The sequence below is a fragment of the Microtus pennsylvanicus genome, chromosome 2 (genome assembly GCF_037038515.1).
Source record: "Microtus pennsylvanicus isolate mMicPen1 chromosome 2, mMicPen1.hap1, whole genome shotgun sequence".
In the NCBI taxonomy this organism is placed as follows: domain Eukaryota; kingdom Metazoa; phylum Chordata; class Mammalia; order Rodentia; family Cricetidae; genus Microtus; species Microtus pennsylvanicus.
Window position 1 is genome coordinate 121550704 of NC_134580.1, and position 12627 is coordinate 121563330.

At 43.8% G+C, this 12627-nt stretch overlaps 1 protein-coding gene across 3 annotated transcripts in view; it reads right to left on the reverse strand.

Annotated features, from left to right (window-relative positions):
- Dzank1 (double zinc ribbon and ankyrin repeat domains 1) overlaps positions 1–12627 on the reverse strand; it is a 49484-nt gene that overhangs the window by 23379 nt on the left and 13478 nt on the right. For all 3 annotated transcript variants that reach the window (XR_012909717.1, XM_075962359.1, XM_075962360.1), the window contains exons 5-10: positions 11752–11848; positions 10287–10414; positions 8212–8297; positions 4799–4916; positions 2835–2948; positions 981–1073 (exon numbers count right to left, since the gene is read on the reverse strand). Coding sequence is in view for 2 of the 3 variants with exons in the window: in XM_075962359.1 (XP_075818474.1) it covers positions 981–1073; positions 2835–2948; positions 4799–4916; positions 8212–8297; positions 10287–10414; positions 11752–11848 (636 nt within the window). In the remaining variant the exon portion in view is untranslated. The remainder of the gene's footprint in view (positions 1–980; positions 1074–2834; positions 2949–4798; positions 4917–8211; positions 8298–10286; positions 10415–11751; positions 11849–12627) is intronic.

Genomic DNA, 12627 nt, shown 5'->3' on the forward strand with positions numbered 1-12627 from the left:
CAGGAAATTAGAGCTGACTCAGCAGGTAAAGACGCTTGCTGCAAGCCTGACAACCCGGGTTTGATTCCTAGAACCCACATGGTAGAAGAAGAAAACCTGTCCTCTGACCTTATGTGCATATGTGTGCACACACACAAAATAGAAAATCTGAATAAAAAATAAGGCCAGGAATAGTGGCACACACCTTTAATTCCAACAATTAGGAAGCAGAGGCAGGCAGGTCTCTGTAAGCCTGGTCAGTATAGTGAGTTCCAGGCCAGCCAGCATTACATAGTAAGACAGAAAGAAGAAAGGAAGGAAGAAAAAAAGAAAAGAAGAAAGTAAGGAAGAAAGAAAAGAGAGATAAAGAAAGAAAATTCAAAAATAAGTGAATAAATAAATAAAAAGGAATCTGAAAAAAGAGGACCAAATTAAAGCAAAGAGAAAGAAATAAAAAAAAAACAAATAAAAACTAGGATGTAGAATTTGAAGACCTTGAAAAGATCATAAAATTCACACATCTCTGACATGATAGGGGAGGGGACAGGGCACAAGAGAAGTATGTAAATATAGATCCTACAGACAAACAGGCGACATCATAAGGCAATGTATGACATAAGACATGTATGACGTGTTGGTGATACTATAAGGTTAAAATATGGTAACATCTGTGCTGGTGAAAGAAACAAGATTAAAGACAGAAGTAAGTGGAAGATTATCCTATGTTCAGGCTTCAGAAGAATTAACATAGATAAAATGTCTGCAGTGGAGGTCAGAGGATAATCTGGGGAGTCAATTCTCTCCTTCCACTGTGAAGTCTATGGAACTCAGGTTGCCAAGCTTTTGAGGCAAGTGCTTTCACCTGCTGGGCCATCTTGCAGCCCTACTCCGAGTTTCATAACCGTCTTTCTCCTCCCACTGTATCTTACTTCTCTAGTAACATCAGCACCAAGCACCTGGTGACCACCAAAGACAGGGACATTCACATTCAGTCCACCTACCTCTTGTGCTCCAGGGAGGGTCCCCTCACAGGTGACACAGTATCTCAGCTGAACAGGATTCCCGGTGCCACAGGTGCGACAGATCACCTTCTCCTTGACAACAGGGAATTAGAAACAGAATGAGCAATGACAGGGTGGAGGGGCCGGCAGTCCTGTTCGTCAGCCAGCGGTGTTACAGCATCCAGGCAGGAATACTGCGTTGGGCTGGGGATTATTGCAACAGTGCCAGGCGAGTGAACACAGTTTTAAAAGACACAAAACTGCAAGCAAGCAAACAAACTGAAGACAGTATTCATTTACTTTGGGGAAGACAATTTGAAATTTTAGGATGGTTATGTTCCCATCTCCAATGTGGGAAAGCTGACAGCCAACAGGCTTTCTGTTCATGGCCTATACCATAAGGAGAAAGACTTGAGACCAGCTCATCTGTGGACTTACAAGTCTATTGGGTCCTGCAGCTTTATGCTAGCCATGAATTTAGGCTTCTTCTGTAGGTTATGATTTAGTTAGAAGTGGAAGAAATGGTTGTCAGAAGGAAACATTAATGTAACTTCCCAACTCAGTCCGAGAGTGAAGATGCAACACAGAAACAGAGGAGACAACAGAACTGGACAGGGCTAGGAATGAGAAGGAAGTGCGGAGGAAACAAAGGAGGCTGGGATGCTGGGACTGTTAATAAGGTTGGTACAGTTAAGGAGAAACCTCATATTTTGCACTGGATTAGGAAAACACCTACAGGGTAAGGCTCTACCCATAAAAGGTTCTAGTTTGTAAAATGCAAACTGATTAGTAAGAACAACTGCTTAGGCCAGTGCTTGCAGGTCCAGCCACCGAGGAGCACAGAGGCTGGCAAGCATGGAGGAAGTGGGCCAAAGTTTATCTGGAGCTGGCAGAAGAATTTAAGAGCACCAGCCACAAAGTACTGGTTTTGCAGCCACGAAAGATGCAATGCTGAGGGCGTCATCGAGGCTGGCATCAAAGTTCCTGGAAGCTGTTGAGGCCAGGCAGTGGGTGACGGGGTCAGATTCCCCAAAAGAGGCCCTGAGGAGCCACTGCATGAGGCTGGGAAGGTGAAACTTCAGCTGCAATGGAGATCCCAGGGCGTGAACAATTCTACCTGCTCTTTCTACAAAACAGGAAGCCACCATCAAACAAAACCACTTCCAGGGAACAATTATAAGTCAATATTAGTAGCAATAATTAATCAAAACACTGTCTAAATTAGCTATATTGCAGTTTGTCCTCAAAATTCATTTCTGGGGCATGTGTGTAGGCATTTCCCTTACAGATTCTTTTTTTTTTTTTAAAGATTTATTTATTTATTATGTATACAGTATTCTCAGTATTCTGTCTGCATGTATGTCTGCAGGCCAGAAGAGGGCACTAGATCTCATTACAGATGGTTGTGAGCCACCATGCGGTTGCTGGGAATTAAACTCAGGACCTTTGGAAGAGCAGGCAGTGCTCTTAACAGCTGAGCCATCTCTCCAGTCCCACTCTTATCTCTTTTTTTAAAAGATATTTATTTATTTATTATGTATACAATATTCTGTCTGTGTGTATGTCTGCAGGTCAGAAGAGGGAACCAGACCTCATTAAAGACGGTTGAGAGCCATGTGGTTGCCAGGAATTGAACTTAGGACCTTTGGAAGAGCACAGGCAATGCTCTTAACCTCTGAGCCATCTCTCCAGCCCCTCCCTTACAGATTCTTTGGACCAGTACACCTTCCTAAAAATGAGAATGGGTTTGCTCACGACACTTTATCCATCACTAGTCCACTCCTCCAGCTGAAGACAGACACACAATGATTCAGACACCACTGTCTGGGTTTTGACAGACTCACACTTGCCTACCTTCAGGTGGAGGCTGGCCTGGGGGCGCAGCTGTGGAGCAAGAGGAGCCTCGCACACCACACAGATGGGGGTGTTCATGGGTACCACGCTTCCACACTCTGTGCACAGGCCCATCTGCTCAAAGGAAAAGGCCAGGGTTGACTGCGAGGTAAAGGCTGACAGGACTTAGTTCATAAGGTTTGACTTGCTTCTGTAAACATTTAAAATAATTACCTTTCCTCCAATTTTATTGCCATTAAGAGTAAAAACAACAACAAAAGAAAACTGCTTTACTCTAGAACGAGAACTGTAAGCCGCTGGTGAGCAACAAACTGAAAGTTCCTGAAAATACCCATTTGCACAAGAGCATGGCAGCTCTTACAGGCTGCTCTCCTCCTCCCTGCTCTGGGCAGCGGCTCCTCCAGGGCAGGGCAGGCTGGGAACAGTAGCACTTCTGTGACTGCCGCTGTATAAGGTCTTCCTTACTTGAAACATTGCCGAGATGACAATCTCAGTGGCAAACAAAGAGGACCAGAGGCTCATGGTAATCAACAGACAGCCGAAGTGCCCAAGGATTTTTATTTGTTGCTATTATTTTTATTATTGTTTTGAACAGATTGCTTTGCTTTTATTATGATTCCCATTTTAACTTTTGAGAAATACTGTGTGTGTGTGTGTGTGTTGGGACAGAGAGGGTTGGGAATGACATAGGTGTAGTAGTGATCATGTATGAAATTCTCAAAAAAAATCAAGCCGGGCGGTGGTGGCGCATGCCTTTAATCCCAGCACTTGGGAGGCAGAGGCAGGCGGATCTCTGTGAGTTCGAGACCAGCCTGCTCTACAAGAGCTAGTTCCAGGACAGGCACCAAAACCACAGAGAAACCCTGTCTCAAAAAAAAAAAATCAAAATATGTGTGTGCAAGAGCACATATATGTACAGGTTTGCGTGTGTGCAGGCCAGAAGATAGCCGCAGGTGTCATCATCAGGAATGCTGTCCATCTCCTTTGACACAGGGTTTCTCACTGGCCTGCAGCTTACCAACTATGCTAAGCCTGAAGTCTGGCTAGTGAGCTAGGTGTTGAGGACTGACCTCGCCTGTGTGCTTTCAAGTCAACAGCGCTTTACTGATGGAGACATTCTCTCAGCACCATGCCCAGGAACTGTCTCAATAAGTTCTCAGTTCTCCCAAGCAGCCACACATCTCTACTTGCATGTGTAGATGAAAAAGAGCTCAATATAAGTAAAAAGTGCCGGGCGGTGGTGGTGCACATCTTTGTTCTCAGGACTCAGTAGGCAGAGGCAGGAGGATTTCTGTGAGTTCAAGGCCAGCCTGGTCTACAGAGTGAGTTCCAAGATAGCCATGACTACACACAGAAACCCTGTATCAAAATACAAAACTAATTAATTTTTAAAAAGCAAAAGCTGGGCTGGAGAGATGGCTCAGCATTTAAGAGCATTGCCTGTGCTCTTCCAAAGGTCCTGCGTTCAATTTCCGGCAACCACATGGTGGCTCACAACCATCCGTAATGAGGTCTGGTGCCCTCTTCTGGCCTGCAGGCATACACGCAGACAGAATATTGTATACATAATAAGTAAATAAATAAATAAATTTTTTTTAAAGTAAAAGCTTAGGCTAACTTAATAACAGTCTTAAGTTTTATATTCAGTCCAGCCCACACCAACATCTATCAGCAAAGTCTTACTAGCTTGAGGTACTTGGCGCAGTTTTGGGCCAACCTTGTCCCATTAAAACGGTAACATTTCAGCCTGTTTCTGTCTGTCTTCTCCAAGGCCACACTAAAGAAATCGTGTTAGAAGTATGTTCTCTATTCTCAAGAAGGATCTGGATAGCAAGAGATCAATGCGCTCAAAATTCTTTCAATGAACGTTTATGTTTGTGGCTCATGTGACAGGCCCAGGTCATGGATACCCATACAGGTCACATAAACCAGAAACCAATGTTTTCAAACACTCCGAAGCTTACCTGAGCCGCTTCTGGGGGTGGAAGACGATAGCCAAATATGGGTGGAACAGGAGCCCCACATTCATGACAGAAGCGAGCAAAGGGATCAGATGGACGGGAGGCCAGACAGTGGGCACACCTACAGCAAAACAGGTCCCTTTTATCCATAGGGGTCCACAGGAACATTCTTACATATCTAATGTATGGGAGAGGGTGCGCGAGCTCCTGCTCCCCAAAGGACCACTGGCAGTAAAAGGTTGTTTGGGGGAGGGGAAGCATTTTTTATCGGTGATATGCCTACTGAACAGCAGCCCATGCTTATGAAAGCAACCCTAATTAAATTCAGTCACACATACATAAACAGATGCACTCACACGACATGAAAGTTGAAGGGGAAATTCTTAAGAAGAGTCAAGCGTGTGTATGTGTGTGTGTTTCTAATGCAGAGATTGTCTAATATAATTTTTTGAAAGTAAGACATAGCTATATCTTGCTTTTAAAAAATCAACATTAAGTAGAGGAACAAAAGTAAATTATAAAATACAATATGTCACATAGATATTAGCTAGAAGAAGGCAGGAGTGGCTACTTATTACTAGAGCAAACAGCGTCTGAGCAAAGGAAGTCGTCGGGGTTAAAGAAGGTTATTTCACAGTGCCATTTTCACAGTGCCATAGGAGTGAACTCAACAACAGGACATAAACATTCAAACAATGCCATATTTAATAGCAGTTTTAAGGAGACTTTTAAAACTACATGGACTTTCAGAGTTGGACAAATCGCATCTTGCATTCTGAGATGGTCATGAGTGTTGGGGCCAGTAGTGAAATGTTATGATTTGAATCTGTAATGCCCACACAGTCCTTAGGCCTTTCTTGTGTCATTTGAAGGCTGTGGAGCCTGGCTGGTGAAGCAGGTTACCAGAGAATGGACTTTGAAGGTTATACCCAACCCTGGTTCAGTCCAGGAGTTTTCTGCTTCTTGCTTGCCAAGTTGTGAATAAGCTGAGAGGGTCTTATTGTGTTTCCTAAGCTAACCTAGAACTTACTATATAGGCCAGGTTAGCCCAGAACTTGTGATCTTCCTACCTCAGCATCCTTAAGGTTGGCATTACAGGCATGTGTCACGTGTGAAAACCTGTGAAGTTTTCCATAAATATGACAGACTAAGAATTAAATATAACCAAGTGGTGGTGGCAAACACCTTTAATCACTGCACTTAGGAGGCAGAGGCAGGTAGATCTCTGACTTTGAGACCAGCCTGATCTACAGAGTGAGTTCCATGACAGCCGGGGATACACATAAGAGAAGGCCTGTCTCAAAAAACCAGGAAAAAAAATTAACTATAAAAAAAAACAAGTACATTAGACTTCATCAAATTGCAGAGCTCAAAATTAAAAAGTATTTGTAAAACATCTATCTGACAAGGGAGAACTTTTATAACCTAATAATAATAACAAATATAATAATAACCACTTTAAATTTCAATAGATTATTTACCAAAAATTTATACATGACAAGTAAGTACATAAAAGAAGCCTACTATTAATCACTAGGGAAATATAAATTAGAATCACAGTGATCTACCACTATAATCGCAGTCTCATTAAATGCCCCAAAATATAAATTGTTGGTAAAGATATAAAATCTGGAATTCTGGAGAGCAAGGAAAGAGATATTTTGATTGAGGGAGCCATTATAGGGTGAGCAAGAAGCCTGGCTCCAGAGAAATTGCCAGGAATCCACAAGGATGACCCCAGCTAAGACCCTAAGCAATAGAGGACCCAACCATGACTTGCCCTGTAGTCAGACTGATGAATATCTTAAATATCACTATAGAACCTTCATCCAGCAACTGATGGAAACAGAGGCACTGGGCTGAGCTCCCAAAGTCCAGTTGAAGAGTGGGAGGAGTGAGAATATGAGCAAAAAGGTCAAGACCATGATGGGGATACACACTGAAACAGTCTACCTGAGCTAATGGGAGCTCATCAACACCAGCTGGAATGGGAAGGAACAAGCATAGGACCAAACTAGTTCCTCTGATTGTGGTTGACAGGTGCATGGCTGGGAGAGACTGAGGGGCCACTGACAGTCGCACCAGGATTTATCCCTACTGCATGTGCTAGCATTTTTTTTTAGGAACCTATTCTCTTTGGATGTATTACCTTGCTCAGCCTAGATAAAAGGGGGGGGGGGGGGCTGGACCTTCCCCAAAGCAATATGTCTTACTCTCTCTGAGGATTAGATGGGGGTGGGCTGGGAGGGTACGTGGAGGGAATGGGAGGAGAGGAGGGGGTGGGAACTTGGATTGGTATGTATAATGAAAAAAGATAGTTTGTTTTCTTTCTTAAAAAATAAATTAAAAAGGCAAAAAATTGGAATTCTGTAACACTGCCGAGTGAATATAAGTGATACACTTCCTTTGGAAACAACTGGATAATTTCTTAAAAAGCTGAGAAGATAAATCACCCACCATAAGACCCAGTCATTTTCCTTCCAGCTATCTACCATATAGGGCATGGAGGTCAATGTACACGCAGTGGCGTGTGTATAAATGTTCACATTAGTTTTACAATTTGACTTGTTAGCCAGACACCAGGAGGAGCATGTGCTCTCACAAGTGAATGGGTAAGCAAACTGTGGGGTACCCATGGCACAGAAGCAACAATAAACAGAACACTTGGCAATAAAAAGAATAGACCTTTGATGTCAGCCACGTGTGTGAATCTCAAAACAATTATGCTGAAATCGGTAAGGCCTGGGAGCGGGTAAAGCGTGTGTGTTGATTTAGTCCATTACCTATGGAGGCAATGCAAACCAGAGTGACAAGAGCCGTATCCACAGCTGACTGCATGGGGCAGGATCAGAAGGTTCAATGTTGGGATGAACTTGTTCATCTCTGTGATTGTAGTGTTAGCTTCATATACATGTGTCAATCACACTGCTGGCAGATGCACATTTTAGTGTATGCTTTTTTCTGTTTTATTTTCTATGAATGGACATTTTGCCTGCAATACATGCCCATGCACACAGGGGATAGAAGAGGGGGTCGGATCCCCTGGGACTGGAGTTACTGACAGCTGTGAGGCACCACGTGGGTGCTGGGAATTAATCCAGGTACTCTGGAAGAGAAATCAGTTAGTGCTCCTAACCACTCAGCTATCTCTCCAGTCCTGGCCTCCTTTCTCCAACTATGAGTTTTTAAATTATAATCTTTTTCTAGGTATGGTAAACACCAAAACTTAGGAGTCTGAGGCAAGAAATTGTTTCAAGTTTAAGGCCAAACTGGACTGCATAGGAAGTGCCAGGTCAGGCCTACAAGGCAAGTCCCTGTCTCAACAAATTTAATTTAAAAACTAGGGACGGGCAAATCCAGTATTATATTTCATTTTAAATCCCTGTGATCTAAGACAGGCAGGAAACGTCACGTACTTGAGGAAGTCCGTGTCCCTCTGGATCCGCGTGATCTCAGTGCTTGTCACGCTCTTCTGGCCGGTGATGTGTGCAAAGCCCGGGGACTGAAATGAAGAACACAGACAGAGCTGGGAACAGACATACAGGCCGTATGAAGGGAAAGGAAAAGCCATTCAAATTCATTTGCCAGAGTTCTGTAGTAATAGGGGCGGTGGCGGGTCTGATCCAATACCACGCTTTCCTCTATTTGTCATGTCCTCTTTGTTACTTCTAATTTGAAGTGGTTCCTCAGTCTCTCTTCAACTTTCTTGCCTTGAACATTTTTTTTAATTAATTAATTTATTTATTTATTTTGGTTTTTCGAGACAGGGTTTCTCTATGGTTTTGGAGCCTGTCCTGGAACTAGCTCTTGTAGACCAGGCTGGTCTCGAACTCGCAGAGATCCGCCTGCCTCTGCCTCCCGAGTGCTGGGATTAAAGGCGTGCGCCACCACCGCCCGGCTTGCCTTGAACATTTTAAAAGAGCAATATGCCAGTCAGGTCCAGTGGTGAGTGCCTGAAACCCCAGCACCCAAGATTCAGAATCTATCACCTGTGCTACCTCAATGTATATAACAATTAAAATGGGCCATGGTTTGGAGACAAGTTGGGGAGAGGGGATGCTACATGACAGGGGGTGGAGAGAGGAAAAGGAAGGGGGAGTGATATAATTATATTTTTAATTAAAAACTATAGGCAGATGCAGAAGGATCACTACAAATTTGAGGCCAGCCTCGTCTACATATTTTCAGACCAGCCAGGGCTGTATTATGAGATTATTTCTAAAAACAAAACAAACTAACATGGCCGTTAACTCACAGAAATTTGTAGCATATGGCATTGACATGGAACTTGTGTTTGTCTAACGTTCTGGTGAGCAGACTCAGGCATGAATTTTGGTACACACTCCAGAGGCGGGGTGCTGTCAATGCAGCATGGGAGGGGCTACAATACTCATTTCTGAGGAGGATGCGGAAGCTTGAAAACCCATTTGGCTTGAGCTCATGGCAACAGTAAGGGCACTAAATCTTGGGATTTCAGACTTAATTCTGTAGGCAACGGGGAGCAGTCAGAGTGATTTTGTTAAGGACGAAGTATAATGTTCAAGCCTTTGTGTCACCTCACACGTGGCCTGGAGCAGAAGTCATGAACTGGCCTTCTATTGGCCAAGTATTGCGAGTCACTGAATTTCATTTCGCCTACGTTACATATATTGCCTCCCATACCGGCTCAGGTTCCAGATAGACTCTCAGATTTCAAACTATGTTGGCAGACAGGAAGATGTAAGTTGGGTGGCGAATTCATCAGGTGGTAATAATGAACCGGTCGTCCTTGCCAATGACTGTCTACAGATGAGAATGGGCCCTCGGGGTGGCTCTGCCATTCCAGATCATCACGGAACCCACAAACTTGGTAACCTCAGTCTAAAGCTAGCTGTCACTTGTCATTTATCCTCTACTTTGTTACCTGACCCTGAAGGACGGATGAGTCCAAGGCAGACTGGCCCCGGGCTCTCTCTGTGAGTCTCTATTCAGGGCTGCCATGAGGACTGAGAGTTCGCGTTTCAAATGGACTCCTGTGTGATTATGGTGTGGCAGGGATGGGGAGCCCGCTTTGAGAACCACCATGCTATCTCAACACACAGTTTATCTTGTGGATGACACCACTGACTAAAAATTTCTGTACATAGCCAGGCAGAGTTGGAGCACACCTTTAATCACAGCACCCTGGGAGGCAAAAGTTGGCAAATCTCTGAATTCAAGGACAGTCTGATCTACAGACAGAGCTCCAGGGCAGTCAGGGCTACGCAGAAAAACCCTGTCTTCAAAAGCAAAAACAAAATAAACAAATAAAAAGTTGGTGTGACTAGTTACTTGATTACTGTTTATCTGTTACAAGTCCCTGTCAAAGGCCTTTCCCTTTGGACACAGTGCTTCCAAGCTGGGAACTGCCTGCAACAGGACTCAAGACTGAAAGACACTGTCCCTAAGTGCTGGGAAGCGTTAAAATGCCTGAGGTGTTTCGGCTACCCTAAAGAATTTCCACTGCTGTTACCTGGGATGGATGAGCAGCTATTCTAGTAGCAGATGCATCATGGTAGGTGGGGGGGATTTCCAGCGGACCCTCAGCGAAGCGAAGATCTTTCAGAGTTTTAGCATCTGCTCTGTCACCTACTTTGAGGTCTAGAATTACATTAAAAATATTGTTTTGTGATTATCTGTTACCATATAAAACCATGTACATATGCCCCCATGGCTAGAAACCTCCAGTAAAGGAATACATCACATTTCTTCCCAGTGCCAACTACTATAAAGTCACCCTCCTCAAGTCAGTGAAGCAAAACGGAGAAATAATTAACCCAGTCTAAGAAAATAACCTTTCTCGATACCTTCTGCAACATTCCATGTTGAGCTAAAAAAAAACAGACCAGTCCAACTACAAAGTTAGCAGGTAACATTATTTCAACTAAAAAGGAAAAAAAAAATCTGTGACAGTCTCTTCTTTGCATGGTTATTGCTTTCTTACTTGGTCTCTTTGCTGCTGTTATTTTAGAAAACAAATAAACAAAAACCTCAACATTCTGAGTTTGGTCCTGGGAACCTATGTGTAATGAGACAACTGATTCCCAAAAATAGTTCTCTGTGGCACACGTGCACCTCACACATAAACAGTAACAACAACAATACTGTTGGGAGTTTTTGTTTATTTGTTTTCTAAAAACAACAACAACAATAAAGTGACTGGGCCTTTTAGGAAAAGTTGAGGTCTTAGCTACGTGACTTCAGACAGCAAAGTTTCTGGACTCCTGGGTAAGTAAGCAATAGCCATGCAAAGAAGAGGCTGCCATGATTTTTTGTTTTCTTTTTAGTTGAAATGATGTTACTTGTTAACTTTGTAATTGCACTGGTCTGTTTTCTTAGCTTGGCATGGAACGTTATAGACGGTATCAAGGAAGGCTATCTTCTTAGACTGGGTTAATTATTTCTCAGTTCTATTCACTGACTTGGGGAGGTGACTTTAGAGCAGTTGCTGCTGGAAAGAATGTGATGTAGTCCTTTCCTGGAGGCTTCTAGCCATGGGGGCATATTTGCATGCCAAATGCTTTTCCCTGATAAGCTATTTTGCAGGTCCCCAAGACATAAAAAGGCAGGCTCATATTCTAACCATGTGCTGAACACATCCTACACGTACCTTCGCAGTTTCCAAGGTAACCAAACCTGAATCCACATCTGATGCTGGTCCTTCTCGTGCAGCTCAGTTTTACTCAATGCTAGCAAAACTCAGTTTCTGTTTAAAATTTATCTTAACACCCCCTCTTTCCAAACCTGATGATCCTTTCTTTGTTCCTGGTTCCTTCAATACAATCATTCGATAAATCAAATTTGTCCGATTGCTTGCTTATCTCTCATGGTCAAATTGTAGCCTGCCTACCTGCTTTTCTTGTTTCAACACAAGTACAGAAGAAGCACATAGTGAGCATGCAGGAAGCCTGCTTAGGTTCCCGTCTTCCTCATCGTACCTGCAAGCCGTCTAAGATTAACGTTCCAAGTTGACTTGTTTTCGGCATTCTTATACTTCTTCCTTAATTTTGGCCCGACAAACCCATTTTTTAATTCCTAGGAATAAAGAGATTACACGGCACTTGATTATACAGCCTTAGAGTGTGAGAATCAAAAGTTGTGATACAAACAGTGTCATGGTGGGCACTTCTCACTTGTGAGGGATGAGGGTAGTTTCAAGTCTGGCTGGAAGGCCTCACCAGGTCAAGCAGCCAAGATAGCTTGACATGGAGAGTGTCATTATTAGAGACAGTAATAGCATAAGAAAAGAATCAGAGGGGAAAATAGGGTGGGGTCAGACCCAAAATGACAGGCCTTATACACACTACCTGCCCAGACAGCCATCCGAAGACTCTTCTCCTCAGCCTTTCTTTGTCGCGGACTTCGTCCCTTCTACCTGACTTGGGCCTGAGTCCTGATGACTGTCCCTGCAACGGTCACACTAGAGACCCACCCCCACTAATCCACTTTCAGCCACTCTAGTCCCATAACACGCACTCTGGTCTCAGGGCTACCACCTGGCTTAAGTAACAGCCCACAAACCTTCTCTGTCACTCTCTACAAGTTCCCCACGACTGAGACCTCCTGGTTGGGTGGCCACTGTCTGGCCCTCTTACCTGGACCACTGGTGCTATAGCCCAGGGCTGAAGGTTCAAACACCCTTCTTACGCCTATCAGATTAACTCTCTACAGAAGGCAAGAATTATAGTTTTCGCCAGGAGAAGACGTTAACAGAAGTCACACACCCTGGATGGGTCTATTTAGCCTGACTATTCCATTCACCTAATATGCACTCATTGCCCTCCCTTGCCTGCCCTGAGCTCTGCTAAGAGTAC